This window comes from Coffea eugenioides, chromosome 4 (assembly GCF_003713205.1).
Source record: "Coffea eugenioides isolate CCC68of chromosome 4, Ceug_1.0, whole genome shotgun sequence".
Lineage (NCBI taxonomy): Eukaryota > Viridiplantae > Streptophyta > Magnoliopsida > Gentianales > Rubiaceae > Coffea > Coffea eugenioides.
In genome coordinates, this window is record NC_040038.1 from 42495597 (window position 1) to 42521836 (window position 26240).

The following is a 26240-nucleotide window of genomic DNA, read 5'->3' on the forward strand; positions in this document are numbered from 1 at the left end:
GGCCGACAATATTGTTATGGTAGCATTTAATTTTTAATTAATACTAAAATTTGACTGTAGATGATCTCAATTGATGGCAGTTTCAAAAGCCTTCCTTCAATGTAAATATCAAAATAATATGGAACTCTACACTTAGGGTGCATTTAATAAAACTGAAGTCTGAAAACTTAAGTGTGAAATCTGAAGTCTGAATCCAATAAATTATTGAATTATTAAATATTAAATCTAATACATTTAAGTGCATATTACATTCAGTGATAAGTAAATAACTTATCACTTAATTTTGGGAGCAAGTTTTGCTTTGAAAATTCAGTGCCATTTAATTAATTCAGATGTTCAATTTTTGGTTATCAAAAGGTCTGAATATGTTAAGATCTAATTCCATTAAATTTAAGTGTTGAATTGGATTATCAAACAAGACTTTAGTCCTACTAGTAATAACTCATGTGCTTTGTACCTAAATATATTTTCGCAAGGTATAAAACTTTTAATATATTAAATTTCTATGCAAAACTTTGATTATTGGCATAATATAAATTAAGAAACTATATAATGAACAAAATTAAGTAATTGGTAATTGTACAAAATGTTTATTGAGTACAAAATAATTAAAAGTTTATTGTGCATTCTATAGTTAGAAAAACTCTGAAGATGGAATAGTCCATATTTTTACAACTAAGTTGTTGGTATAACAATGACTAAGAAACCATATAATAAACAACATTAAGCAATTGCTAGTTGTACAAAACATTTACTATATACAAAGCAATTAAAAGTTTATTGAACTCTGACCATGGAAGATTATCATATCTAAACTAAATTGTTGCATAGTTTGCTTGGATTGTGACACTAAGAAGAGAAAATTTTCTATGTGGTATCAAACCAGTGTATACAACAAAATCTAAGCTAAATACATACTGATACATTATGATTTGGATACAACAAATTTTTATCAATTTCAATAGTTGTACATCTTTTCTTTTATATTTTTACAATTATCAATATTTTTTTTGAAATTTTCTGAGTCAATATTACATAATATAGTGAATTTAATCATCAATTTAACCGTTTGTTTTCTCATTAACTGCTTATAACCTTTTGCCTTCTTATTTATCATAATTTTCTTCTAAACAATATGTATATAAAATATAGTTAGCTTTAATTATCATGCACAAGAATATAATAATTGGAGATAATTTTAACACATACAATAATAGGATATGAAGAAAATGATTAGTGAATATAGTTGTAAATGGGCAGTTCTTAATTTAATTATCAACATTTTTTAGATGTAATTTATTGGAACTTTTCATTTTTTTTAATTAGTGTCATGATTGAAATGCAATAGGTTTAATTAAAAGATATGAGAGTAATTTAGGTATAACAAAAAATAAGATCAAAATATTCTTACACGTGCCTACATTCTCTACCGCCAAGACTTATCATACTTCTTGTCAAAATTCATCATACTTTCTATGTAGTAATGATAACGAATAACAATAAAGGATTAGGAAAGAGATAAAGATGTTAGTGATGGACAAAAAATATTTTACTAACTGATTGACATAGTTAAGAGTAGTAAAAAGTTCTAACTATTTCGTTCTCTAGTTTTAAAGTTTGCAAAAGTCACTTTGTTGTGGTTATTTTTTTTTCTCAGCTTGACATCTATAATTTACCATTTTTCTCAAATCTGCATCTAAATTATAAAAATCCACCCAATTTGCCATCTGCCCTTCCATTTTTCTCAACTCAGCATCTAGAGTATGAATATCAAGCCATTTTGCAATCTTTATTCATGTTCTGAAACCAATTAATTAGATGACTCCTTCGATAATCCCTCAAGTTAGATTTTAAAGGAGGGCTACCTCTTAGCAGAAGAGTCCGTTGCACTTCCTTCTCTTCCTAGGAAGCAGTGTCGAGTTCCACCAAATCTTCAATTTATTGAATATAACAAATAGGGATTTAGTTAAGGTATGATTATATGGGTGGCTATTGACCAATTAATCAAACCTAGTCAGAACCGGTAGAAAATCGGAAAAAATTGGGCTTCCTTATTTTTTTAATCTATAATGGGTTTTTTTATTACCTTTTTAAGTTTCCTTTAATTTTTGTAGACTTGAATTTGATACTCAAAACTTTTCTAAGATTTATTTTTGACCTTCAAATAATTTGGACAAGTGTACATGTTCTCATGAATTTTTTTTCTAATTTAAATTACAACCTTAATCTTTTTTTTTTTACCCTCCCATCCCTCCCCACACCTTTGTTACCCAAGATTGTAAGGCACAGAATTCGAATATTGAATTTAGCGCTGGGGAAGACTCAATCTAGCAGTGCAGAAGACTCTAAGAGTTCTCTTTTGACTACTCAATATAGGTTAATGTTGTATACAATAATAGTATATACACCAGTTAGATATGTATGTGGCACATATGTTAAAAAAGCTAAGGAAGAGCCAAAAAATATTAAAAAAACTTTGGAATATGTCTGACCAGAAAATAAGCAAATTGTCAATTGTGTAGCGAGTAGTTACCTTATTTATATAAAGTGCTTTCTCAAAAAGATTTATGGCTTTAGAAGGAGAGTAGTTTGAGAAACCAAAATCAACAACTTTTGAATATATCTTAGTAGAAAATAAGCAAATTACCAATTGTGTAGCTAGTAGCTACCTTATTATATGAAGTGTTTTCTCAAAAAGATTTACGGCTTTAAAAAGAAAGTAGCTTGAGAAATTTAAATTTTAAAATTTAAAATTAAAACAAAAAGCAATGGAGATGCGGGGTATCGATCCCCGTACCTCTCGCATGCTAAGCGAGCGCTCTACCATCTGAGCTACATCCCCAAGTGATGGATATCATAATTTAGTAGTGTTTTTAGGCCATTTCTTTTTTATTTATTGTTAAGTTTAATACCAAAAAATAGAAAACAAAGATCACCAAAAAAATTGGATTACATATGAAATTAATTCGTCAAAATATCACTAGTTCGACATTTGGTTATAATAGAAATCTAGAGATATTAGTGGTAGTTTTACACTTTTATTGGTGAAAAATTTTTAAAAAGGAATAAGAAGGAAAAATAATGAAAAATAATTTTAAAACTCATTCTAAGTATAAGCATACCAAATAAGAAAATTTCATTAAAATATTTCAGGGTAAAATTGCCATTTTAAATGACAAGGGAGGTATGTGTAATTTTTCAAATTTCAGGGGAGCTCAGTGAAATTGTTAGAAATCTCAGGGGAGGTTTTTGAAATTATTCCTAAAAGGAAAGTAGTTTGGGAAATTTAAATTTTAAAATTAAAAAAAAAATGGAGCTGCAGGGTATAGAAGAAAAATAAGCAAATTGTCAATTGTGTATTTAGTAGCTGCCTTATTTAAATAAAGTACTTTCTCAAAAAGATTTATGGCTTTAGAAGGAGAGTAGTTTGAGAGACCAAAATCAACAACTTTTCAATATATCTTAGTAGAAAATAAACAAATTACCAATCGTGTAGCTAGTAGCTACCTTATTTATATAAAGTGTTTTCTCAAAAAGATTTACGGCTTTAAAAGGAAAGTAGTTTGAGAAATTTAAATTTTAAATTTTAAACAAAAAGAAATGGAGATGCGGGGTATCGATCCCCGTACCTCTCGCATGCTAAGCGAGCGCTCTACCATCTGAGCTAAATCCCCAAGTGATGGATATCATAATTTAGTAGTGTTTTTGGGCCATTTTTTTATTTAATGTTAATTTTAATACCAAAAATAGAAAACAAAGATCAGCAAAAATATTGGATTACATATAAAATTAACTCGTCAAAAAAATCACTAGTTCGACATTTGGTTATAATAGAAATCTAGAGATATTAGTGGTAGTTTTACACTTTTATTGGCGAAAAATTTAAAAAAAGGAATAAGAATGAAAAAGAATGAAAAAATAATTTTAAAACTCATTCTAAGTATAAAGCATGCCAAATAAGAGAATTTCATTAAAATATTTAAGGGTAAAATTGCCATTTTAAATGACAAGGGAGGTATGTGTAATTTTTCAAATTTCAGGGGAGCTCAGTGAAATTGTTAGAAATCTCAGGGGAGGTTTTTGAAATTATTCCTAAAAGGAAAGTATTTTGAGAAATTTAAATTTTAAAATTAAAAAAAAAAAGCAATGGAGATGCGGGGCATAGAAGAAAAATAAGCAAATTGTCAATTGTGTATTTAGTAGCTGCCTTATTTAAATAAAGTGCTTTCTCAAAAAGATTTATGGCTTTAGAAGGAAAGTAGTTTGAGCGACCAAAATCAACAATTTTTGAATATATCTTAGTAGAAAATGAGCAAATTACCAATCGTGTAGCTAGTAGCTACCTTATTTATATAAAGTGTTTTCTCAAAAAGATTTACGGCTTTAAAAGGAAAGCAGTTTGAGAAATTTAAATTTTAAAATTTAAAATTTAAACAAAAAGAAATGGAGATGCGGGGTATCAATCCCCGTACCTCTCACATGCTAAGCGAGCGCTCTACCATCTGAGCTACATCCCCGAGTGATGGATATCATAATTTAGTAGTGTTTTTAGGCCATTTTTTTATTTAATGTTAATTTTAATACCAAAAATAGAAAACAAAGATCAGCAAAAATATTGGATTACATATAAAATTAACTCGTCAAAAAAATCACTAGTTCGACATTTAGTTGTAATAGAAATCTAGAGATATTAGTGGTAGTTTTACAGTTTTATTTGCGAAAAATTTTAAAAAAGGAATAAGAATGAAAAAATAATTTTAAAACTCATTCTAAGTATAAGCATGCCAAATAAGAGAATTTCATTGAAATATTAAGGGTAAAATTGTCATTTTAAATGACAAGGGAGGTATGTGTAATTTTTCAAATTTCAGGGGAGCTCAGTGAAATTGTTAGAAATCTCAGGGGAGGTTTTTGAAATTATTCCTAAAAGGAAAGTAGTTTGAGAAATTTAAATTTAAAAATTTAAAAAAAAAAAAAGCAATGGAGATGCGGGGTATAGAAGAAAAATAAGCAAATTGTCAATTGTGTATTTAGTAGCTGCCTTATTTAAATAAAGTGCTTTCTCAAAAAGATTTATGACTTTAGAAGGAAAGTAGTTTGAGAGACCAAAATCAATAACTTTTGAATATATCTTAGTAGAAAATAAGCAAATTACTAATTGTGTAGCTAGTAGTTACCTTATTTATATGAAGTGTTTTCTCAAAAAGATTTACGGCTTTAAAAGGAAAGTAGTTTAAGAAATTAAAAATTAAAACAAAAAAAAAACAGTGGAGATGCGGGGTATCGATCCCCGTACCTCTCGCATGCTAAGCGAGCGCTCTACCATCTGAGCTACATCCCCGAATGGTTGCTTTGCAAAACAAATCTTTCATATTTGCTTCTATTTGGGTTTTACCCGTTAGCTCCATCTCAAATTCTCTGCTCCGATGCTTTTCACCTCAACCTCACCACCACCAATTCATGGCAGTTTTATCTCTCCCATGTATATTAAGGTACCAACCCTTCTACTGAATCCTTGTTCATGTCAGTACTAGAATTTTTCCTGCCAACATCATAAGATGATGATGATGAATTGCACTTTATAAGTTTAGACATTTGTTGCTTCCAAAAAGGAAAAAAAAAATCCAAAACTGGAGTGGGTATATCGAGCAAAATGAGAATAACGAAGCAAAAATGGCAAACAAAATGGATCCCAATTTACTGTTCAATATGACATTGGTCTTGACACTACAAAACAGTCCGAAAAATGAGTGTGTGTGTGTGTATATATATATGTGTGTGTGTGTGTGTGTGTTTGTTCTAGTTGAGGTAAAGACATTGATCTGGACAAACGAGAAGCTGGCTTCATATAAGATATAACATTTTAAAATACCATTGGTTGTGGTAATACTGAGTCAAGGAATAAGTTGTGCTTAATGAAACTCATACTAATTATGAGTACATTAGTTAAAGGGCTTATCCTATTGGGAAGTTTCAATGCAACAGAGTATGTTGGATTTCATTATGCAGGTATATGCTTTGATTGTGCTTGTAGCCGTTAGTTGTACAATCCTGTTTAAGTTATCGCCAGCCCTTATTGTTCCTTTTTTTTTTTTTACTGTTGTGGAATTGTTAGATGTGAATCTTGATTTTGATTTCTACAACATTGCTGAGATTTTGGTCTGGAATCTTGGCTTGGTATTGATCATCTTGTCAGTTTCTGGCGATGTAACCAAGTGGGATCAGTCTGTCATTGTTGCTGGCCCCTGTTGCTTTCTTATTGAATATTGGAACTGAAGTGCTGATATTGGGAAGGGGAAGAAGAAAAGAGTTGGCTTAATAACATACAAAAATAGTATCAGTGCCATCATGCGCTTTGTTCATTTTGGACAAGTTATAGTTTCATGTTTTTTGGATCTGTACATCAGCTAATTCAATTTAGATTGATGCATCAGATTAATTGTCCCTTGGTAAATTTTTGTGCACATGAAATGGAGTTATAGTTTTCGAATGAAATTGAATGATTCAAATGCATTTTCTGAGGCTCCGATTGAAAATGATATGCAAATTCACTAAGATTATTCTTACCAGAATGGGATGAATGATACAGTATTACTGAACTGATAACTCAAATCGCAATGATAAATTATACATTCAGCTAGTACTCTCTCTCTCTCTCTCGTACACACACATTCACATCGAGAGGCAGTGGAGAAGGTTCATCCTGAATAGCTTTCATGAGTGGGATACTTGCAGTTCAGATGAGTTAACTCTTATTTGAATCTCCTCTTGATCTCGAGGCCTAGTTGACTGATACTTGTAACGGCTGGCCCAAAAGAGATAATGCAGAAAATTTAACCCACTTAATATGCACATCAACCAGTAAAATCGTTCAAGGTGATAATGGTTCAAGTTACTTCCATAAAGCCATGGCGTGTGCCTAAAGCTGCTCGTAACTTTGTTGACAATTGATACAAGTACCGAGCTGAAATAATAACCTATGGCCAGTGAGGTCCAGGAGAGAGCTGTTGCTAATGACTTCATGCTAAATGGGGCCTCTGTGAAAAAGAAATCCATCATGCCAGCCAAGCTGAAAAGATCAGCTGATCCTAAAAACATATATTGCAATGCCACCCAAAGGAATGTGATTGGAAGAGGTTCTGTTGAATTTATCATGCCGGATTGCATTGCCACCTTCTTTCGCTTCATTTCCACTAATGCTGCAACAGCCATGGCCACAATTGAGAAAACTAAGCCAGTTCCAATTCGCTGTAAATGTGTGATTCCCATTTCTGTCCCAGTAGCCTTCCTAGCAAGTGGGATAATGATGTGATTGTAGATTGGTGCAAGTATCATGATGAAAATTACTGGGAAAACTGGAAGGGAAGCCGGTGGAACTGTGAACGAGCCAATCCTAGTGTCCATGGTTGCTGCTTGTTGGACTGAAAAGGTAGACAGCTGAGCAAGGCAGCAGTTCAGCATCATGGTGAATGCAAAAATCGGCAAAATCTTAAGGACAATCTTCACTTCTTCTACTTCTTTGATGGTGCATTGTAGCAGTTGATGGAAAGGCCTTCCAATTGCCGCTCTATTCAGGAACTTCAGGTCTGCTGATGTTGTGTGAGTCTCTGCTCCATTTTTGTCATTTTTCTCTTCCTGGCCGGTTTCAGTTGTGTAGGTTGAGGTTGTGCTCATGCTCATGATTGCATTCCTGGAAGTTGTTGAAGTGCAACATGTACAAACAGCTCCAGCCAAAACCTGGTGAAATATTAGTATGGATCTTCCTTGTTAGACATTGGCTAATAAATAGTACAGAAAGTGTAATTCTAGAGAAAAGCTATACCTTGAAAATGGTTGTAATAGGGCTTCCAGTTGGCATTTTGATCCTGTAAGTAGAAGAACCAAGTAGGAAGATTGGAATTGTAACAAGTATTATACCAGTTGAGATACCAAAGCCCCACTGCCAACCTTTATTGTCTTCAATCCACACCATAAATGTTACTGCAATTAATCCACCACAGGACAGGCAGAAGACGTAGTAATTGAAGAATGTCGACCTCTGCTTCCTTCCACGTGTGGTATCCTCATCAAACTGCTCAGCTCCATGTGGAGGAAGGGAACCTTTAATTCCTCCAACACCCAAGGCAACCAGATAGAGGCCTGCAAACAATATTGCTGCTTTCCCACCATCAACTTGGTGGCATGAAGTGTTTCTGTTAATTGCTGTGCAAGCGGATGGTGTCAGTGAAGGTATGTGAGCTTGCACTGTGAGCATTAGCAGGCCCTGTTTCCAGGGTTTGCAATCAGTCAAAGCAAGAATACAAGGCCATAACCATGACTCATAGTGTCTATCTATCCTATGGTAAAAGTCTCCCTTAGAAAGATTCCTTTAGTCAAAATGGACTCATGTTAACCCTTATAAAAGAACTGCTATGCAATGAATACCTCTGGGCCATAGTAGTTGTCCGTCGATGCAGTGATTTGAGAATTGAACTCAATGTTTCAAGCATCTTTTTTTTTATTACCCCCCACCCCCAACTCTCAGGCCCGAAATATGTTTCAAGCATCTTTATTTGTTGATACTGAAAGAAAAAAAAAACTTTTATTTTCTTCAAAACTGAAAACTATTATGACTATTGTATTTGTCAATTTACTGCTGAATCTGTCAAATCCATTGCCCCAAGTAGGAGTTTTATTCATAGTTCATACATTTTTCTGCATGGTACGTGCAATTGAGTAGTCATACATATCTTCATGTGTTATTATTGTTACAGAGAAGTGTTTATGTCTCCATTAAGTGAACTCCCTCTGTTTGAGTTCTGTATAACTTTTGTACTATGAGGGGCTTAAAGTTGCTTACATGGACATTTTGAGTTTGCTAGATCCACTCTCTTCAAAATCACTCATTCTTCTAAAGATCAAAAGATACTCCACCAATGAATCTTATTTGCATTTTGCCTATTTGATAACAGGTGCTTCAATGGTAAACCTCACCTCTGCAAGCTGTGAAATTAATGCTAAACCATAGTTCTATTGATTGATCACTATTGAAGTTATTGACCATGAGACGCAAGTCTGACATGCTTGTTTTGGACCATTTATTGGCTAAAGAGCAGTTCATTATTTGATAGATATTCAACTACATTGTGTGTCATGTAAGTCAGTTGACTAAACAAATTTGGAATCTAAGGATAGTTCTTACCAGGAACTCAATTGTTGCGCTTATGAGATAGATGCAATAGGTGGTGAAGAAGGCATCAGATAAAAAGCCTCCAAGAAGAGCAAGGAGAAATGCAGTGCCCATGAAGTTAGTTACCTTGTTCGCTGAATTAGATGGAGAGTAATGCATGAATTTTGACAAGTAAAGCACTAGGTTGCTTGCATTTGCCAGGTATGCGAGATTCTCCAGTATCTCGACAACTAAAATTGCAAGCAGAGAAAATCAAGTAAGTATTTGTTGTGGCATTTCTCTGGTTGTTAAAAGTGAACAAAGGTGCAGAGGGATTATCCTATCAAAAATTCTATCTTCAACTTTTGTGTTGAACTCTCTAGCAATCATCATAGCAGTATATTTACTACTGGTAAATATATACCTTGAAACATAGATATTCAAACTAACCTAAGACAAAGGATGCAGCAACCATGCCACCATGCTTGCCTCTCAGGGCTGGTCTGTTTCGCCAATCTACATAGCCTTCCCATTTGTCTGAATAGTGTCTTTCCTCCTGCATTTGTGGCATGAAAGGATCATGAAACGGGCTCTCAATTTGATGGAGAAGAATCTAAGTTATAATGAGAAACACAAATTAAAGTATCAGAAAAAGTGTGCACCATTGCTGTTGACAGTGTATGCTTATCTGATTGCAGGAGACCTGATCAAACACCTTTACTGTTTTGGTAGGAGTTACTCTGCAATTGCATTTATATACTGCAGGGATTTTGTCTTTTTTGTTTCTGTTGTGTGTGTGTGTGTGTGTGTTGGGGGGGGGGGGGGGTCCAGCCTAAGAAAATTCTGGATTCTTTGCTAGGAAGATTTATTCTTGGATGTTTTGACCAATGTTAGAGTTTGGACGTGGCATAATTAAACCAAACTTCTTAATAGTAGTTGTTTCCTATTTCTAAATTAAAAGAATAGTCAAATTTTAGTGGTTTACTTGTCTAAGGTATAGAATAATTATTTGGTACTTTTCTGTCTTAGTAGTTTCCTATTTACCAAGTACTGTGTGCTATATATGGGGTGTCTGGTTATTTGTTTCAGTTGAGAAGAGTGAGAGGAAAATTAAAGAGAGTTGTGGTTGTTGTAAAGGCAATTATGTTTAGAATTTTTGCCGATCTCTATATGAAAGTCGGATGTGCTTATTATATGTGTGATTGATTGATAATAAACTCCTTTTCTCCCACATATTTTAGTTTGTGTCAAGTATGGTTCCGCGTAACTACACATTTTTAGGTGCTGACATTGGATATCAAGTGGTGTTTGTGTTTTGAGAGTACAGAAGAAAGAGAGGGGTCTAGAGCCATTTTTACTTGTTTATTACAAGATAGGCATGACATTTAATAGGACTAGCAAAATTTAGTGGTTTATGTATCTTTTTTTCATAATTGGCAGATATTACCAGAAAGGGCAGTAGCCATTACTTATCAAAAACCTCACGTATTCTGGAGACTGAAGATCTGAAAAATAACTCTTATCAGGTTGGTGTTTAAACGGGTGGAATCGTATGATGAATGAGTTCACTCTTAGCTGGTTGTCTACATAAGTGCCATGATATGATGCTTGACTACCTGTATCAGCATCAGGTTGGTGTTTAAACAGGTGGAATCGTAGTATAAATGTGTTTACTCTTAGCTGGTTGCCTACATAAGCACCATGATATGATGCTTGACTTACTTGTATAAGCATTTGCTGGTGGACAACATGAGATGACATGAAACATTATGTGCAGCCTGATGATCAACTAAGTTCATGATGCTTATATTCTAGTGCTTCAGTGCTGTTGAATAGCTGCCTTTCCAGATGTAATTGGTTAGTTTTAAAAGCTATATGCATAATGGAGTTCTAAGAATGCTATAACTGCCTTGTTTTTATTTTGTTGAGATTTCTAGGATAATTGTTAGTTGGATATTTTGCTAGTTTGTTTCATGTAATCACTATAAATAGTGAGTTGATGAATGTAGAACAATAAGCTCATTTTCTACCTTCAATACAAGTCTCTTATAAGCTTTTTTTGCAACACTAAGGTGTTGTTTCTTAGTTTATGCCCCAAAAAACCAACAAAGTGGTATCAAGAGCCTATATCTTAAGGGCCTGAGTTTTTTTTAGAGTGATGCATTGGTGAGAATCTTTTATAAGTTCAAAGCCATGACAGGAAAGAACTTTTTGTCAAATATTTCAACTTTTGGTGGTGAAACTTACCAAATTTGGGTCATAAAATTTTGGACTTATTTGGTAGTCAATGATCTACGGGATATGGTGGAGACGAATTTTGTTTCATCAGCATTTGAAGAGCTGATGGATACACAAATTAGAGACCACAGAGTTGCAGTTAGACAGAGATCCAAGGCCAGCATTCACATATCAGTTTTTGATGCCGTTTTCACAAAGAAAATGGCTGATGATTTGATTGAGAATAAATTATTCTCAATTAAAATAGAAAGGAGAAGTTTCACTATGAATTGGTCAGATTTTGACAATTCTAAAGTGGAACATGATGATGAAATCAAGAATCCAGATCCTGAAAAAATTCAGGAGGAGATCATTGATAAGTCAGGAGATATCAGATTGATTCCTGATATTTATCAAGATTATAACATTTCTGTTTTTGGGTCTACAGATTTTGATGGTGATGGCAAAATGAAGAATCATGCAAAATTTCATATTTTCTATATAGGTTCAAACATCGTCAAAAGATGTTCCATTTTAAACCTATGAGAAGGTTATTTGGAAACATTAAAAAAAAATCATCTTTTATGTGGAGTTTGGCATGAGAAGACAAAAGAAGAAGTTCATTGCAAGGCTAATCATCAATTGCAGAATTTCTTACAAAAGTCTCGTCCAAAACAAGATTCAAAGATTTGAGAAGACAATTCAAAATCTGCAGCAAAAGTGGCAAGGAGGAGTGTTGAGATATGCAACTTTTCCTACATATTTTGCTAGATTATGTTTGATATCAAAATAATTTAGTTATTAGAAAAATAAGGATATTTGTTAACAAAAGATCATGTTGGTTTGTTAACAGATATTTTAGATAAGATTTGCTAGTAGAAGGAGATTATATTTTGTTGAGATTTCTAGGATAATTGTTAGTTGGATATTTTGCTAGTTTGTTTCATGTAATCACTATAAATAGTGAGTTGATGAATGTAGAACAATAAGCTCATTTTCTATCTTCAATACAAGTCTCTTATAAGCTTTTTTTGCAACACTAAGGTGTTGTTTCTTAGTTTATGCCCCAAAAAACCAACTTTTCCTACATATTTTGCTAGATTATGTTTGATATCAAAATAATTTAGTTATTAGAAAAATAAGGATATTTGTTAACAAAAGACCATGTTGGTTTGTTAACAGATATTTTAGATAAGATTTGCTAGTAGAAGGAGATTATATTTTGTTGAGATTTCTAGGATAATTGTTAGTTGGATATTTTGCTAGTTTGTTTCATGTAATCACTATAAATAGTGAGTTGATGAATGTAGAACAATAAGCTCATTTTCTACCTTCAATACAAGTCTCTTATAAGCTTTTTTTGCAACACTAAGGTGTTGTTTCTTAGTTTATGCCCCAAAAAACCAACATATTTTCTATGATTGAAAAAAAAATCAATTGTTCTTCAATATCTATCTTGTATATCCTGCTCGACACCCTATTGCTCATGAACACTATTTTCTTCTTTGTTATATAGATGGACCTAATTTTCTCGAATCATCAACTTCATTCATCAGAGGCCATTTTCTCGAATCATCGGAGGGTGATTACAAGTCATTGTCCAGTTCACATGGACTCTCTCCTTCAGCTGGTTACCATAGAGCTCTGAACTACATTCTAGTTGTTTCTTCTTGCTGCTGGAATCGTCTGGTTATGGCTTACTCATCAAGTGGTCTAATTGATTTTATCAGTTCCTATCTGGGCCATCCAGTGTTCTTGTTGCTTCGATAGGTCAGATGTGTGGATATGTTTGCAATAGAATTTTGAAGTGCATGATTTTAGGAAATAGTAATAACTACAACTACAGAAAATGGCTTTGGCATGAAGATTTACTTTCCTTAGGAAATTTGCCCCCACTATTCTACTATCGGGTTCGCGGCAATTCCCTCTAGGAATAACAAAGCCAACCAGAATTTCCACACAATAGTATGCAGAAATTCTCCCAATAACGGTTTAGAGAATATTGTTTTGAACAAAGTAGAAGAAAGTAAAACCAAAAGTAAAAGTGAGTTTTTTGATATCTGGACACTCTTATTTATAATGTTCAGATGCCCTAAAAGAAATGTCATGTCTTTTAGAAACGTATTTCTTCATGAATAGACACTTTTTTAAAATAAATGGATACTTAACTGGTGTATGAGTTGTATCATTAGATACAACACTAAAAGGAAACCGTTTAATTAAGAAGAAATATTAAAATGAAATTAATTTTAATTAAAATTAATTTTGGTTCTTAAGTGCCCAAGTGCCAATCTTTTGAATATTAAATTTATATTTTAATTCAATAGTCAACATGATAAATGTATGTGCAATTTTGAAGTTTTCTTCCAAAATTTCCCACCATCCAAATTGATTTGAATAGGTGTGCACTTGACTATAAACATCTTGTATTCTTCACGCACTTTCAATATGGAATTCATCACTAACTATTTCCAACACATGATCTAATAGATCCTCAAGCTGAGTGATCATGACCCTTCAAAGTATGAAATCATGTTTACAGATTTCTATAGTTTTATTTAAACTTTTGATGCATTTTTTCAAACATCTCTTGATTAGAACCATGGGACAGTTTTTTATTTGCTTTACTAGTGATGATCTGGGTGAGGACAGGGTAAAGTTACCTGTCTTTTTCATGTGATTCAGCAATTAGTAGCGGCTTCATTCGCTTTATGGATACACAAGTACACGTCTCCAAATCAATAGTGGTTTTTGTGCTTATGAAATACATGTTGTTATTGATAACAAGGTAGGTAAAAAGTTGCCTTGGGTCAAACCTTTCTCCTGGGAATGATGCCCAATGCTTTTACTGATGTTTCTGATTATATGACTCGTTTGTTCTTTAAGATTTCTGCACTTTTTATTCCATCTCTGATCAACTAAACTCTATTATTACCGTGGAAGGAGGAATAGAACATTCAATCATTATACTGTAAATATAGATACTCCCTCTAGATTTAAGTGCAATGGTTTTGTGCTGGTATAATCATCACCTTCAATCAAGCTTGTTATGCTGCTGCTTCTCGAACTTTCCGTTTTGGTGCTGTATGACTGCTAATTAAGTGGTACTTGGGAGCTTCCTAAAGTTAAGCAAGGACCTAATCTACTTGATGATCTTTCTTTTTATTTCTAAACCCTGACGTAACTGCTTCTATAAGAAACTTCATTTTTTTCACAGCCTTTGGACGGATGGCCACCATCAAGCCATTAAGGCTTAATGGGGTGGGAGGCGAGGGTTTAAACCTTGTTTCTCACCAATTATCACAGTATGTGGCTCTCCAAAAATCCAGATGGACGTGTAGTGCACCCATTTGATCTGATGGTGGTTCAATCCCCATTAGTCCCCTAAAGGCCCAGTTGGGTCCACCCCTAGAATAGGTTAGAGTAGGAGTAGGAGTAGGAGTAAGCGTAGAGTAGACTATTATCCACTGTCGAAAAAAAAAAAAGAGAAACTTCATTTTTTTTTGTGTCAGTATTACTATGTCATCTTCATAGAGATTATTTACTCCGTAGCTACCAAGTTTAAGCATTTTAATTGGATTTTATGCAGATGCTGATTGTGAAGTCTGATATTAATCTTGGTAACTGTTTTCTTTTCTTCTTCCAGTGCTTTATTTTTTAAAAAAAATTTCTTTGAACGAGACCTGCATATCCTGAAATTCAATTTTTCTTCCAGTACTGTATGTGAGTATATAAATAGATGATATCCTGAAGGCTTAGCATTCTGCTAACATCATGAAAAATTCATAGTTACTGATATAATTTATTCTTCTAATTCATATTGTAAAGACTTGCTCTACTTTGTTGTACTTCGAAGGGATTATCTGCAGAAGAAAGGGCCTCTAGCCTCAGAATATGGACTAAAGCTCTTCCTGTTCCTAAAAGTCATGCACTACTAACTTTACATTTCTGCTACTTCCGCATGCCCATTTCCTGAAGTAATGCATTTCTGGAACAATCAGACGTGTCTGCGTCTGCCAGGTTGGGGGGTTTTCTCCCATGTTTGGTGACCTGTGGATAAAAATCGCATTCCACTTTCACATTTCGGCCATATTCTTGAAGTTATGTAGGCTGGATGTGGATGTGACAGGGTGCAGTTCTTCAACCTTCTACCGACCTCTGGTAGTGGAAATTTCATCAAAGCACTATTTCCGACTCTCATGGTGACCAGTGTCAAGAAAGGCCGCCCTTTCCTGAGAGCACTTCAACCTTGAGATTTCCTGATCTATAGCATGTTTTTGTAAGAAACTCAACCTTGCTAATCATGATTTCTAAGTACTTTATATGTGGAGAGCAGTAGTAATCAGCTTAAATTCTTGCCTGCAAGTTTATAAACTGTACTGTGAACTTGGAAAGTTCTACAATTTTTGTGCTTGATTAGTTTAAAAAAGTACATAATTGCATATAACCATAGTCCACAGACGTAGGGGCATAGTGGATATGGACATAGCATATGCAATCAGGTGCTAGACAAAGGATCTTATACGTACACTCCTTTCACAAATCTGGGACCAGAGGTGACCCTTTACCTCAGGAAAGGGGTAGTAGCGGTGTTGACTGTTTTAACACCTTCGCCGGCCATTGCAACCCTTTTTTAGCCCTTTCTTTTTTCACTACTGTTTAAGAGCCATTGCTTGCCAGGACTTGGGACTGAGTACCCTTGTGAATTTGCTTATGCATTGGTCACTGATGGAATAAGGTCATAATCGACTAGCTAATTGTGTAACACACCAATTTTCTTACAAGATCTGTGGCTAATTTTTCCGACTTTCAAGTGGCCTCAATGATTTCCACATTATGAAAATCTAGTGTTAAAACTAGGGATGGCAACGGATTCGGGGCGGGAGATGTTGCCAAAACACTCGCCCTGTCCCCGACTCCGTTCCTCCTCCCCGCTGTGCCCCGCTTCTCCAGTGGGTGCTCGCGGGTGATAATTTAATTTTTTTTTCTAGAAGTTTTTATTCAATAGATCAAAACTAAATTCAAAGAATAAAATAAAATACGAAGCTGAAAAAAGTGAAAAATGAAAAAAATGAAACAAGAAAAGTGTTGAAACAAAATACCAAGAAATTAAGATACTCAATTGGATTTTATAGATAACATTTAGGAATACTCATAGAACACGTAACATATTTGTACCAAATATCAATTAGGAATTCGGATAGAAATGAGATAAAGGTTATGTTTAGTTGTCAAATATTCTAAATTTATTATTATTAGATTATATAATATATTACATTTACTTATATTAATAAATTGAAGCGGGAGACAGGACGGGGATATCGTCCCCTGCCCCATTTAAAACAGGCGGAGAAAATTTCCTCCCGCCCCCGCCCTGCCTCAGTACTCGTGTTTGCCCACTTTCGTTGCCATCCCTAGTTAAAACTCGTAAAATTGAAATTCTTGGTTGATTTTTGCTTGAGTATCCCCACCCCCCCTCCCGGCGGGCAAAACTTTTGCAATATGAATTGTCCATTAGTAAGGGTTTTTGACGCCATTAATTGGTTTGCACAGACTGTGTTGTCGCAGAAATGAAAGATAGCTAGTGATGCATAAGCCTGAAAGCGTGCTGCTCATTAATACAGATTCTTTATTTGTTGGGACTGAAATTTGATAACTAGCCGACCAAGAAAGCTGATTGGCTTACAATGTGAAGAATGTGTAAAACGGCTGGCACCACAGCCGATGTTCAGCGTGAAAGCTTTGATGAGAAACCAAACCATATCTGATATGTCACAAGCATCATAAATTCTTGAAAATGATTAAATCCCACTCATTGGTCCTATCCAAGAGATATATTATTTGCTCCTTCATTACTCTCGATTCCTTCACACCACGCAATGGTCAAAAAGATCCAATCTAAGTTTAACAACATAATTGTAAGGCAAAAAAAAAAAAGAGTAATTAAAAATTTCAGAGCCAGGATCTTGTAGATGCTTCGGCTTCACTCTGATTCTCTTCAGTTTCTTCTAGTAAATCATTAGATATACTGACAATGCAACTGAGTTTGGCATGTACTGTCAAATATATCTGAAGCACTTGTCAAATAGGCTCTGCCAAAATTTGAACTATCTGGAGAACTTCTGATCTTATTAGAATGAGAACAAACAAACAAGAATAATAATGTTTTCGTTTTGACTGAGACAACTTTCAGCCATGCGAAGGCACATATGGAAGAGTAGAATGGACAGCCACACATCCAATTTAATGGGCGTTTGCCTCAAATCCTTTGATGTTTGCCCACTGAGTAATTCTGCACATGAATGAACGTGTCAATAACCATGCAGAATACTTTGATCTTTGCGGCATTGAGTTTTTCTAGTTATGGGACAAATTATTTACACAAATTTATCTGCTTGCATCATAAGCACATATTTTTCAACCACTTTTTTATTTCTTATACATCATACAAAAAAAGTGATACAGTAATTTTTTTCAAGTTCTTATTCCAAATAATCTCCTATCCAAACACGGCCATATTACTCATTTCATCATATGTGACTTAGTTCAATAGAATGTTAAAGATATCTGGTAGTGTACTGCTACTCCAATGGTTATTCATTCCTTGTAATATTATGATAAAAAAAAAAGTACATATTTTGCATTGTAAATGAATTTTGGAGATTTAATTGGTAATTTTTATCCATCCGCGATAGATATTTTTCTCGACTAGCTATCAAGTTTGCATGTTTTTACCTTGTTATCTCCTTTGCAATTGCTTGCTCTTGTTTGGTCTAGAGGTTCACCCCCAACTCATGTACAAGTCTAGTTGGACTCTCCCTTCCCCATATTATAAAAGTAGAGTAAATTGTTGCCGTTAGACGAAAAAAAAAAATCAAAATACTAGCCAATAAACTAACTCCTTACACCATGAGGGTTATATTTGTAATCATCAATTACAGCGATATATTACACATATATATATATTTTTTAGTAAGAATTGTTATAACTTTACTGATGCATACTTACACATATTGGTTTTCAACAAATTATCTAGGCAAAAAATTCTCTATAACTCAAAATGTAAAAAGAACAATTTTATTTGGTCAGTAGGGGGACAATTATAAATTAATAGGGTACAAATAAAATCTTTTTCAAAAAATTATACGTAAAATTGGAGTACTGACCTGTTAGAAAACTAGAAATTTGGGAAAATTGTGATCTATTTCTCTTCGTCAAAATACAATAAGATGTGCCTATATAGAGGCTTATACACAAAAATACATTGAATCTAGACTAATGAACCTAGACCTAGACTAATGATCCGAGACTAACTTTTACATAAGGAAAGATATATATAATTAATCCTAACTAGGCTTAATTGATACAATAGAATCATATAATTGATACAAGAAACTCGTATGTCGTATTGACATTTTCACTTTAACATGGCCAAAGTTAGCTCCGCCGCTGGCTGGTAGCAATTCTGGTTCAGCTCACGAGGATGCAAATGCAACTTCTTGTGATGCAACAACTATGGTGGCACACAAATATGTGGCAATGTGTGTATATTCATGGTTATTATAAACAGAGAGGATGAAATTTTGACCATGTAGACTAGGCTTTGTTAATTTTCTTCACTTGAATGCGTTTGTGGTGTGCTAGACTACACTGAATTTGTGATCAAGTATTTTTGTGGCTCATGTACTATTCGAGAATGGCAGTATTTGGTTAAGATAGTCATTGCTTTGCAGCTCCCTAGTTTGTTAAACATGTCATTGATCTTTTTGCAATATTTGTTGTAGCACTTTTGTGATATAACATGTGTGGTACAAAATCATGATTAATCTTTTATACACTGATATTGTATATACTATCTCATTATTAGATGAATGATAACTAATCAGATTTTGAATTTAAAATGTAAATTTTGCATATGTATCATGCATCCAATCTAATCGTGATAATTTATATATTATCAGTGCACGTAAGACTAACTATTAACTCATACAACAAAAACATGTTAAAAATTATTCCTCAATTGCCCATATTTTTTTTCCCAAAAACTAATCTTTTCATGAGTATTAATAAAAAAAAGAAGAAAAGAAAATTAGGGGATCCAATGCTTCTCCCCTCCTACTCTAGCAAAGCTAAATTAGTGATTACCAATCACAAGAGACTGAAATGCTGAAAGCTGTGCAAATTAGCAAGGCTAGGCCCTAAGAAAGTTGCTTCCGAACTGGGCCACCTCTATATTCTTTCATGGACCTCGATGTTTAGACAAAGACAAAAATTTCGTCTTTTGTCCACGAAAAGCAAAACCTGGAGTTCAGCGGCCTCGTTGAAAAACCCAACCAAATGAATGAATGATAGAGTACTGGAGCCCAGGGAAATCTTTTATGCCCAAATGCGAAGTCTTCTTTAATTTTTCTTCTTTTTGGTCATCAATTTACAATGGGAAATTTGTCAAATTGGTCCCTAACATTTATCAAAAACACTTTTTTAGTCCCTAACATATAAAATCAGCCAAAATTATCCCTCACATTTAAATTGTGATCCAATTTGGTCCTAATGCTCGTTTTTGCTCATTTCTCCGGCTAAAAATACCACGCCTCTCTCATGTGATCATATTTTTAGGGGCAAAACCGGAAAACATATTTCATTACCGGTTGAAAGTAAAAGGATAGGGGACTACTTGACTTTGTCAGCAGGCAAAGCATCTCCAGCTGCAATACCACCTTCCCGAACACCCACCACCTCCTCCTTCTCCTCCCCCTTGACTAGTTGTTGTTGTTGTTGTTGTTCCAGTTCAGCAGCAGTGGAAAACGGAGGAGGAAGAGGAGGAGCACGAGCACGAGCACGAGCAAGAGCAGCAGCAGCCTGTGATCCTATTAACCTGGCCAGTACGACAAAAGACATCCCTCCAAGGACATTGTTTAAGCACCTCAAAACGACGACGGAGCTTTTGAAAAGAAAAGAGGGAAGGCCCTTGGCAAGCAGAAACTCGATGTCGTTGAGAGCTTGGTATCTAAAGTGCTGCTGACGCCCATGTGGACGGCCCAGGTAAAAGCGTTCAAAGGCGTCGGAGGAGGCTTGTTGGGGGTCTGGAAATTGGGATCCATCTTCTTCCTCATCTTGATCAGGGCATTGGAGATGGCAGTTCCCACGAGTCCGGTGGCGAAGCCCACGGCTACAAAGAGGGTGCCTTTGTACACAAAAGTCCCCATCCGACTGAATACGCCATAAACCCCCGGCTCGAACATGTGGCTGGGACGACAGGCAGCGAAGATGGAGGGAAGGCAGCCAGAAGAAGAAACGCCCCCAGCCCCGGCAGTGCGTGCCAGGAGATACATGAGCAAGAAATTGAGAATGGAGCCGACGACGAGAGTGGAGAAAACGAAATCCAGTTCATTAAGGCCGAAATTAGGACGAGATGCCATGTCCCCAAGCACGCGGGCCGTCACACTCTACAGCTTTGTCTTCGTCATCATTATCACTAACATTTCCAAGTTATGCTTGTTAATTAAGGGATGCAATTTAGGGTTTCTTGAAACTGTAATTTGAGGGGCAAAGGTGAAAAGGGAGTGGTGGACCTCTATCCTTTTACTTTCAACCGGTAATGAAATGTGTTTTTCGGTTTTGCCCCTAAAAATATGATCAAGTGAGAGAGGCGTGCTATTTTTAGCCGGAGAAATGAGCAAAAACGAGCATTAGGACCAAATTGGATCACAATTTAAATGTGAGGGATAATTTTGGCTGATTTTATATGTTAGGGACTAAAAAAGTGTTTTTGGTAAATATTAGGGACCAATTTGACAAATTTTCCATTTAGAATCATGCTCTATACATGTGGATTGGAAAGATGAATTAACATACTCGATACCAGAATTGAGTTTGGCTTGATAAGAGTCTGTTCCGAGTATGAGTTCATCGGTTAATTAATTCAAAGATGAAGAATACAAAACATTAGTTAAATTTTCAAACCCGCACATTCAACAAAAGCATAAAATGTAAAACTTACATGCAACATAAATAAGAAACCGTTTGAACTCGATAGGGGTGTACATCGAATTCGAATTCGGTAATTCGGAAGTTTGAATTCGGAGTTTTTCCGAATTTTGGCATAGGAATTACCGATCGATTTCAATTTCGAATTCACCAATTTCGATTTCGATTTTGATTTCGAATTCAGTAAATTCCAAATTCGGAAACCTTTTTTTTCTTTTTTGTTAGGTGTATTGTTATATAATATAAATTTTATATTGCATATATTATAAGAAATATTATTATATATAAATATATTATAAAAAATATTATTATATATAAATATATATATTAATATACATATTATAAAATGAAATTGAAATAAAAAATATTATAATATATATAAATAAATAAATATTAATATATATATATTATAAAACGAAATTGAAATCGAAAATTCTGATTTCAAAAACTTCATTACCGAATTCGAACCAAATTCACATAATTCGAAATCAAAAATTCCGATTTCAGTGCCAAATTCCGAATTACCGATTTCGAAAATTCCGAATTCAATTCGAATTCGGTCGGTAAATCAAAATTTTTCGATTTTACACACCCCTAGAACTCGACTAACAAATTAAATTAGTAAAATTTGAATACAATTTTATAATCATCGAAACCAACGAATACTTGCATTGCAAAGTATTTGATTCACTTAAACTCATTTAGAATCTTATTTGCGTACATGTCCAAATACATACATTGAAAAATTATGTTTTTCCTTGCTAAAAAAAAGACCAAAAAGAAAGAAAAAAAGATCTACATGCTAATTTAAGCATGCAGACAGATTTCATTGACTATCAATACAATTGTTATGGTTTCGAGAAAAAAAAAGTAGGATTGAAAAGAAAATGTGTGCTTATAACCATCAAGTATACAACCTTTGACTATCAATACAAATCTTATCGTTTCGATGAAAAAAGGTAGGATTGAAAAGAAGCCAATACGTGGCCAAGTCACAATTTTTTGCACGTCCTTTGCTCCACTAATCTCTTCAGTAATCTACCATCATGGAGGAAGCCTGGTTTTACCAATCCAATTTGCTGTCAGAAAAACAATTGAACAGATTTTGCTGTCAAATTTTGAAAGAATCCTCACTGCTAAATGTTTTGATTGCTTTTTCTCGAATAGTGCATCAGCCTTGTTCTCGCTTGCTGTAGACATTGCAAAATTTGACTATGCAAAGTAATTACAAAAAAATAATAATAATTAGCATCAGCAAAAACTAATTTTTAGTTAATTATAAATTTTAATTTTTTAAGTTATTAAAAATCTATAATTTAAACACAGTAATAAAAAAGAACATGATACAAAAATAATTATTCAAAATCAGAATATATAATCAGTTACAATAATCAATCAATCAATCAAGAACAAGTACTACGACTCGTCAATCCTTCTTCTTTTGTTTTTTGGGTGCTGGTCCAAAAATCACAATCATTAAAACTACTACAGTTTCCGAGAAGCTAGCCAAGAAAACAAAATAAACCGCAGCTCAATGCAAATACACAATAGAATTATAGCAAGTATTTCAAGAAATACTACTGAGTCTCTCCTCTTTTTTTTTCTTCTTTTGTTCCTGATTCGCGAATAGAATATTGTATTTTTTTTTTTTGGGGATATTAGCAAATGCAGTGCAGTATAATATCTAAAACTAATCGAATCCTTAGAAATTCCCTCTAAAGAGCCTTCGCGACCAAAACATTCCCATGGCTAATTATCAAAAACCTGACCAAACCACGTAATGGATTTTCTTTCTGCGTGAAGAACAAAGAATAAGATAAGGAGCATTAGTCTTTTGAGACTTTGATCGACTGTACTTTAGCTCCAAAGTAGCTTTTCCGACCAATCTTTTTCGATATGGAACAATTTGCAAGGATGTATTAGATGTATCCAGATCAGTATTAAGTCAGATTCTAGCAATGATTCGGGAACTTGTTCAACTTGATTTTTGCTTACACTTGGAGCTCTAATGTCCTTTTTAAGGAGATAACGATAAAATCGGAACGTACACCTGGAGCTTTTAATGAGCACCATATATTCTGCCTATTAATCATTCATGCACCAACCCAATCCACAATACGACTTTATACGATTAAAAACTTTTTAGGAATTTTACCCTTGAAAAACCATTCACAAGACAATTTGACAAGGACTTCTTTCATATTTCCTTTTCTTTTTCTTTATCTTTTTTGGTAGAATTCTATTTGCCTTTTTTGTTGCATACATCTCGAATATATCTAGCACGGAAATATATATATGTGTGTGTGTGTAAATTCAACGGTTGTGTTGGCTTTATTTAATTTAAGGGTTAATTCCATTTTGCACCCTTCAATAATATCTAAATTCTCACTTTGATTTCTAAACTTTAATAAGGGATGCTTTAATCCTTAAACTATAAAATTTCCCTCACTTAAGTAACACCATTAAGGAAGTGGGCAAAATTTATGCCTAAGTGGCATACTTCAGGGGCTGAATTGGAACAATTTTTATATATTAGGGATTAAAACAGACAAGTTCTATACATTAGAGTTTAAAGTATAACAAATTTTATAATTTAGGAATTAAAGTGTCTTATTTTAAAGTTTAAAAATCAAAGTGAGAATTCGGGTATAATTAAAGGGTACAAAGTAAAATTAACCCTTAATTTAATTTGGCCTAGAAATTTTGTATGAGAGATTGACCAAGGATGAGTGGCGAGTAGGGCTGCAAACGAGCCGAATCGAGTTGAATTTTGAACTTATCGAGGCGAGCTCGACTTAATAACAGGTGGGCTCGAGTTCGAGCTCGAGCTCGACGAGTCAAGAAAAATGAGCTCGAGCTCGACTTGACCAAGGAAAAGGTAGGCTCGAACTCTACTCGACAAGGCTTGCGAGCTGTAGCTCGATTTCTGGCTCGCGAGCAGCTCGAATTGTCAGCTCGTAACGTGGCTCAAATTTCTGACTCGTGAGCAGCTCGTGAGCTCGAGTTTCTGGAAATTAATCTAATAAAAATAACAAATAATTATTTTTCTTAATAAATAATAAAATATTAGGGATATATATGTAATTTTATTATTAAAATAAAAAATAAAAAAATATATATATACTCGAACTCGCGAGCCACCTTAATATTTTGAGCTCGAACTCGAGTGCGAGTTCGATTTCGCCAACTCGAGCTCGACTCGAGTTCAATATTAATCGAACTTAAGTCAAGTTTTGACACAAGCGACTCGCGAGCGGTTCGATTTGTTTGCAGCCCTGGTGGCGGCGAGAAATGGGGGTGGTGTGAGGAGCATCGAGGAGCCATGGTGGGAAGGACAAGGCAAACAGGTGTCGAGTGGCGATAGGCTAATATCACCTAACAGCTGACTTCAATTCATTGATGCACCCAAACCTCGCATTGTTGACCCTTTAATAGTGGAATGGTCATTAGTGGAATCCACCGATTTTGATGATTACACTTGGCTTATTTCTTAATGAATTTAAAACTGTATTCAGACCTCATTTGCGATTGCAGTACTTTTGATAAAAAAAACACTTTTAAGTCTTAAAAGTGTTTTTAAGGTGTTTCGTGAATATCATTCCATATAATTAGAAATAGAACATTTGGTGTGAAAAGTACTTTTAGTAAAAACTCAAATTTGATGCTTTTATAGTAGTTTTTGTGATTTAAAAAATAAAATATTAAATTTAATTATTTTATCCTATATTATAAACTAAATAAAAAGATAAATATTTTTAAAATTTTTAAATTACACAATATCTAATACAATAAACATTTATTGAACTATGTTTCCAAACAGTAAATTTAAAAGCACTTAAAAACTTACTAAGTATTTTTATTAAAAATTCTATTAGATAAGCGCTTTTCAACAAATTACCGCAATCCCGAACGAGCCCTCAGTTTAGTATTTTTCTTTTTTTTTTTACCCTCAAGTCGAGATTAAAAATGTTCATTTCTCATATGTATTTCTTGAAACTTAATAAATGCGTATAAAATCACTTTTTTGTTGAATAAAACACAAAAAAGTTGCTTCACTTTGGTTTGGTTAATTTACAAAATGATCTACTATTTTTATCCTAGCTCCAGCCAAGTTAAGATCGAAGCCTCATCAAGATTTACTCGCATTTTCCTATCACTATAACCTTTGAACTCAATTTCCTAATCCTCTTTGCAAGTAAACGTCGTATCGATTAAAAAAGGGGGCAAAAAGAAAAAGTGTGATCTGAAGTTTTAAGTCGCGGCCTATGAATTTAGACAAACCCTATTGGTTTCTCTCTTTTTTTTAATGGCAGAAATAAAAGAAAATTTCTGATGCTCTCTCATTCCCCACTCTTAGACAGCGATAGATTGGACAAAATGATTTGTTTTATACTTGCTTTCTCTACTGCCTCGTTGTCATGTACACCTACGTTGCATCGGTTGCCATTTACAACATTGTCCTTGCATTTGCCATTTTAGACTTTGTTTTGTGAGTTTATTATAAATGGGTTGAAAAACGAACTAAACTACTCGATACTTGAATCGAACTCGCCTTGATAAGAGCTTGTTCAAGTTTGATTCGCCAATTAGTCAAACCAATTTTGAACAGGATTTTATGTTTAATACCACTAGGGGAAAAAGCCTGCGCCACGCGCGGGAGTTTAGTACCTGTAATTAAAAATAGTTAATAATTATTATTTGGTATTTTGTAGTATAAGAATTGAAGTATGACATTTTTATTATGTGGTATTAAACAAAAAAATCATAAATTACATATTGAGTCAAAAAATATAATATACAATGAAATATAATTATAAGATACGATCAACCATTTTGCGTTTAATGTAATAGAATAAAAGATATACTTATATCTGCTCATGCACTTTAG

General features: G+C 34.0%; 1 protein-coding gene, 4 non-coding genes and 1 pseudogene across 8 annotated transcripts; all 6 read right to left on the minus strand.

Moving 5' to 3' along the window:
- Positions 1-2769: 2769 nt before the first annotated feature.
- TRNAA-AGC lies at positions 2770-2842 on the minus strand. The gene has a single exon. It is a non-coding gene; the product is annotated as a tRNA-Ala (tRNA).
- A 759-nt stretch (positions 2843-3601) lies between these two features.
- TRNAA-AGC lies at positions 3602-3674 on the minus strand. The gene has a single exon. It is a non-coding gene; the product is annotated as a tRNA-Ala (tRNA).
- Positions 3675-4444: 770 nt separating this feature from the next.
- On the minus strand, positions 4445-4517 carry TRNAA-AGC. The gene has a single exon. It is a non-coding gene; the product is annotated as a tRNA-Ala (tRNA).
- A 751-nt stretch (positions 4518-5268) lies between these two features.
- Positions 5269-5341, minus strand: TRNAA-AGC. The gene has a single exon. It is a non-coding gene; the product is annotated as a tRNA-Ala (tRNA).
- Positions 5342-6529: 1188 nt separating this feature from the next.
- Positions 6530-9863, minus strand: LOC113767327 (protein NRT1/ PTR FAMILY 4.6-like). Of its 4 annotated transcripts, XM_027311378.1 has the most exons (5): positions 9811-9863; positions 9599-9704; positions 9182-9399; positions 7823-8263; positions 6530-7737 (listed from the first exon to the last, which is right to left on the minus strand). In XM_027311378.1, the coding sequence occupies exons 1-5, from the start codon at positions 9811-9813 to the stop codon at positions 6715-6717; spliced, it is 1791 nt and encodes a 596-aa protein (XP_027167179.1). In that variant the 5' UTR covers positions 9814-9863; the 3' UTR covers positions 6530-6714. The 4 variants fall into 4 exon arrangements, with proteins under 4 accessions (XP_027167179.1, XP_027167180.1, XP_027167178.1 ...); XM_027311379.1 differs by lacking the exon at positions 9182-9399 and having other exon boundaries at positions 7823-8202; XM_027311377.1 differs by lacking the exon at positions 9811-9863 and having other exon boundaries at positions 9599-9710.
- A 10172-nt stretch (positions 9864-20035) lies between these two features.
- LOC113769418 lies at positions 20036-21275 on the minus strand (annotated as a pseudogene).
- Positions 21276-26240: the final 4965 nt, after the last annotated feature.

Coding starts and splice junctions, on each gene's coding strand:
- LOC113767327 (XM_027311377.1), bottom strand. CDS start 9,710: ATGCAGGAGGAAAGACACTATTCAGACAAATGGGAAGGCTATGTAGAT. Junction 9,400..9,598: donor TGCTGCATCCTTTGTCTTAG/GTTAGTTTGAAT, acceptor TTGCAATTTTAG/TTGTCGAGATACTGGAGAAT. Junction 7,738..7,822: donor CTATTACAACCATTTTCAAG/GTATAGCTTTTC, acceptor ATATTTCACCAG/GTTTTGGCTGGAGCTGTTTG.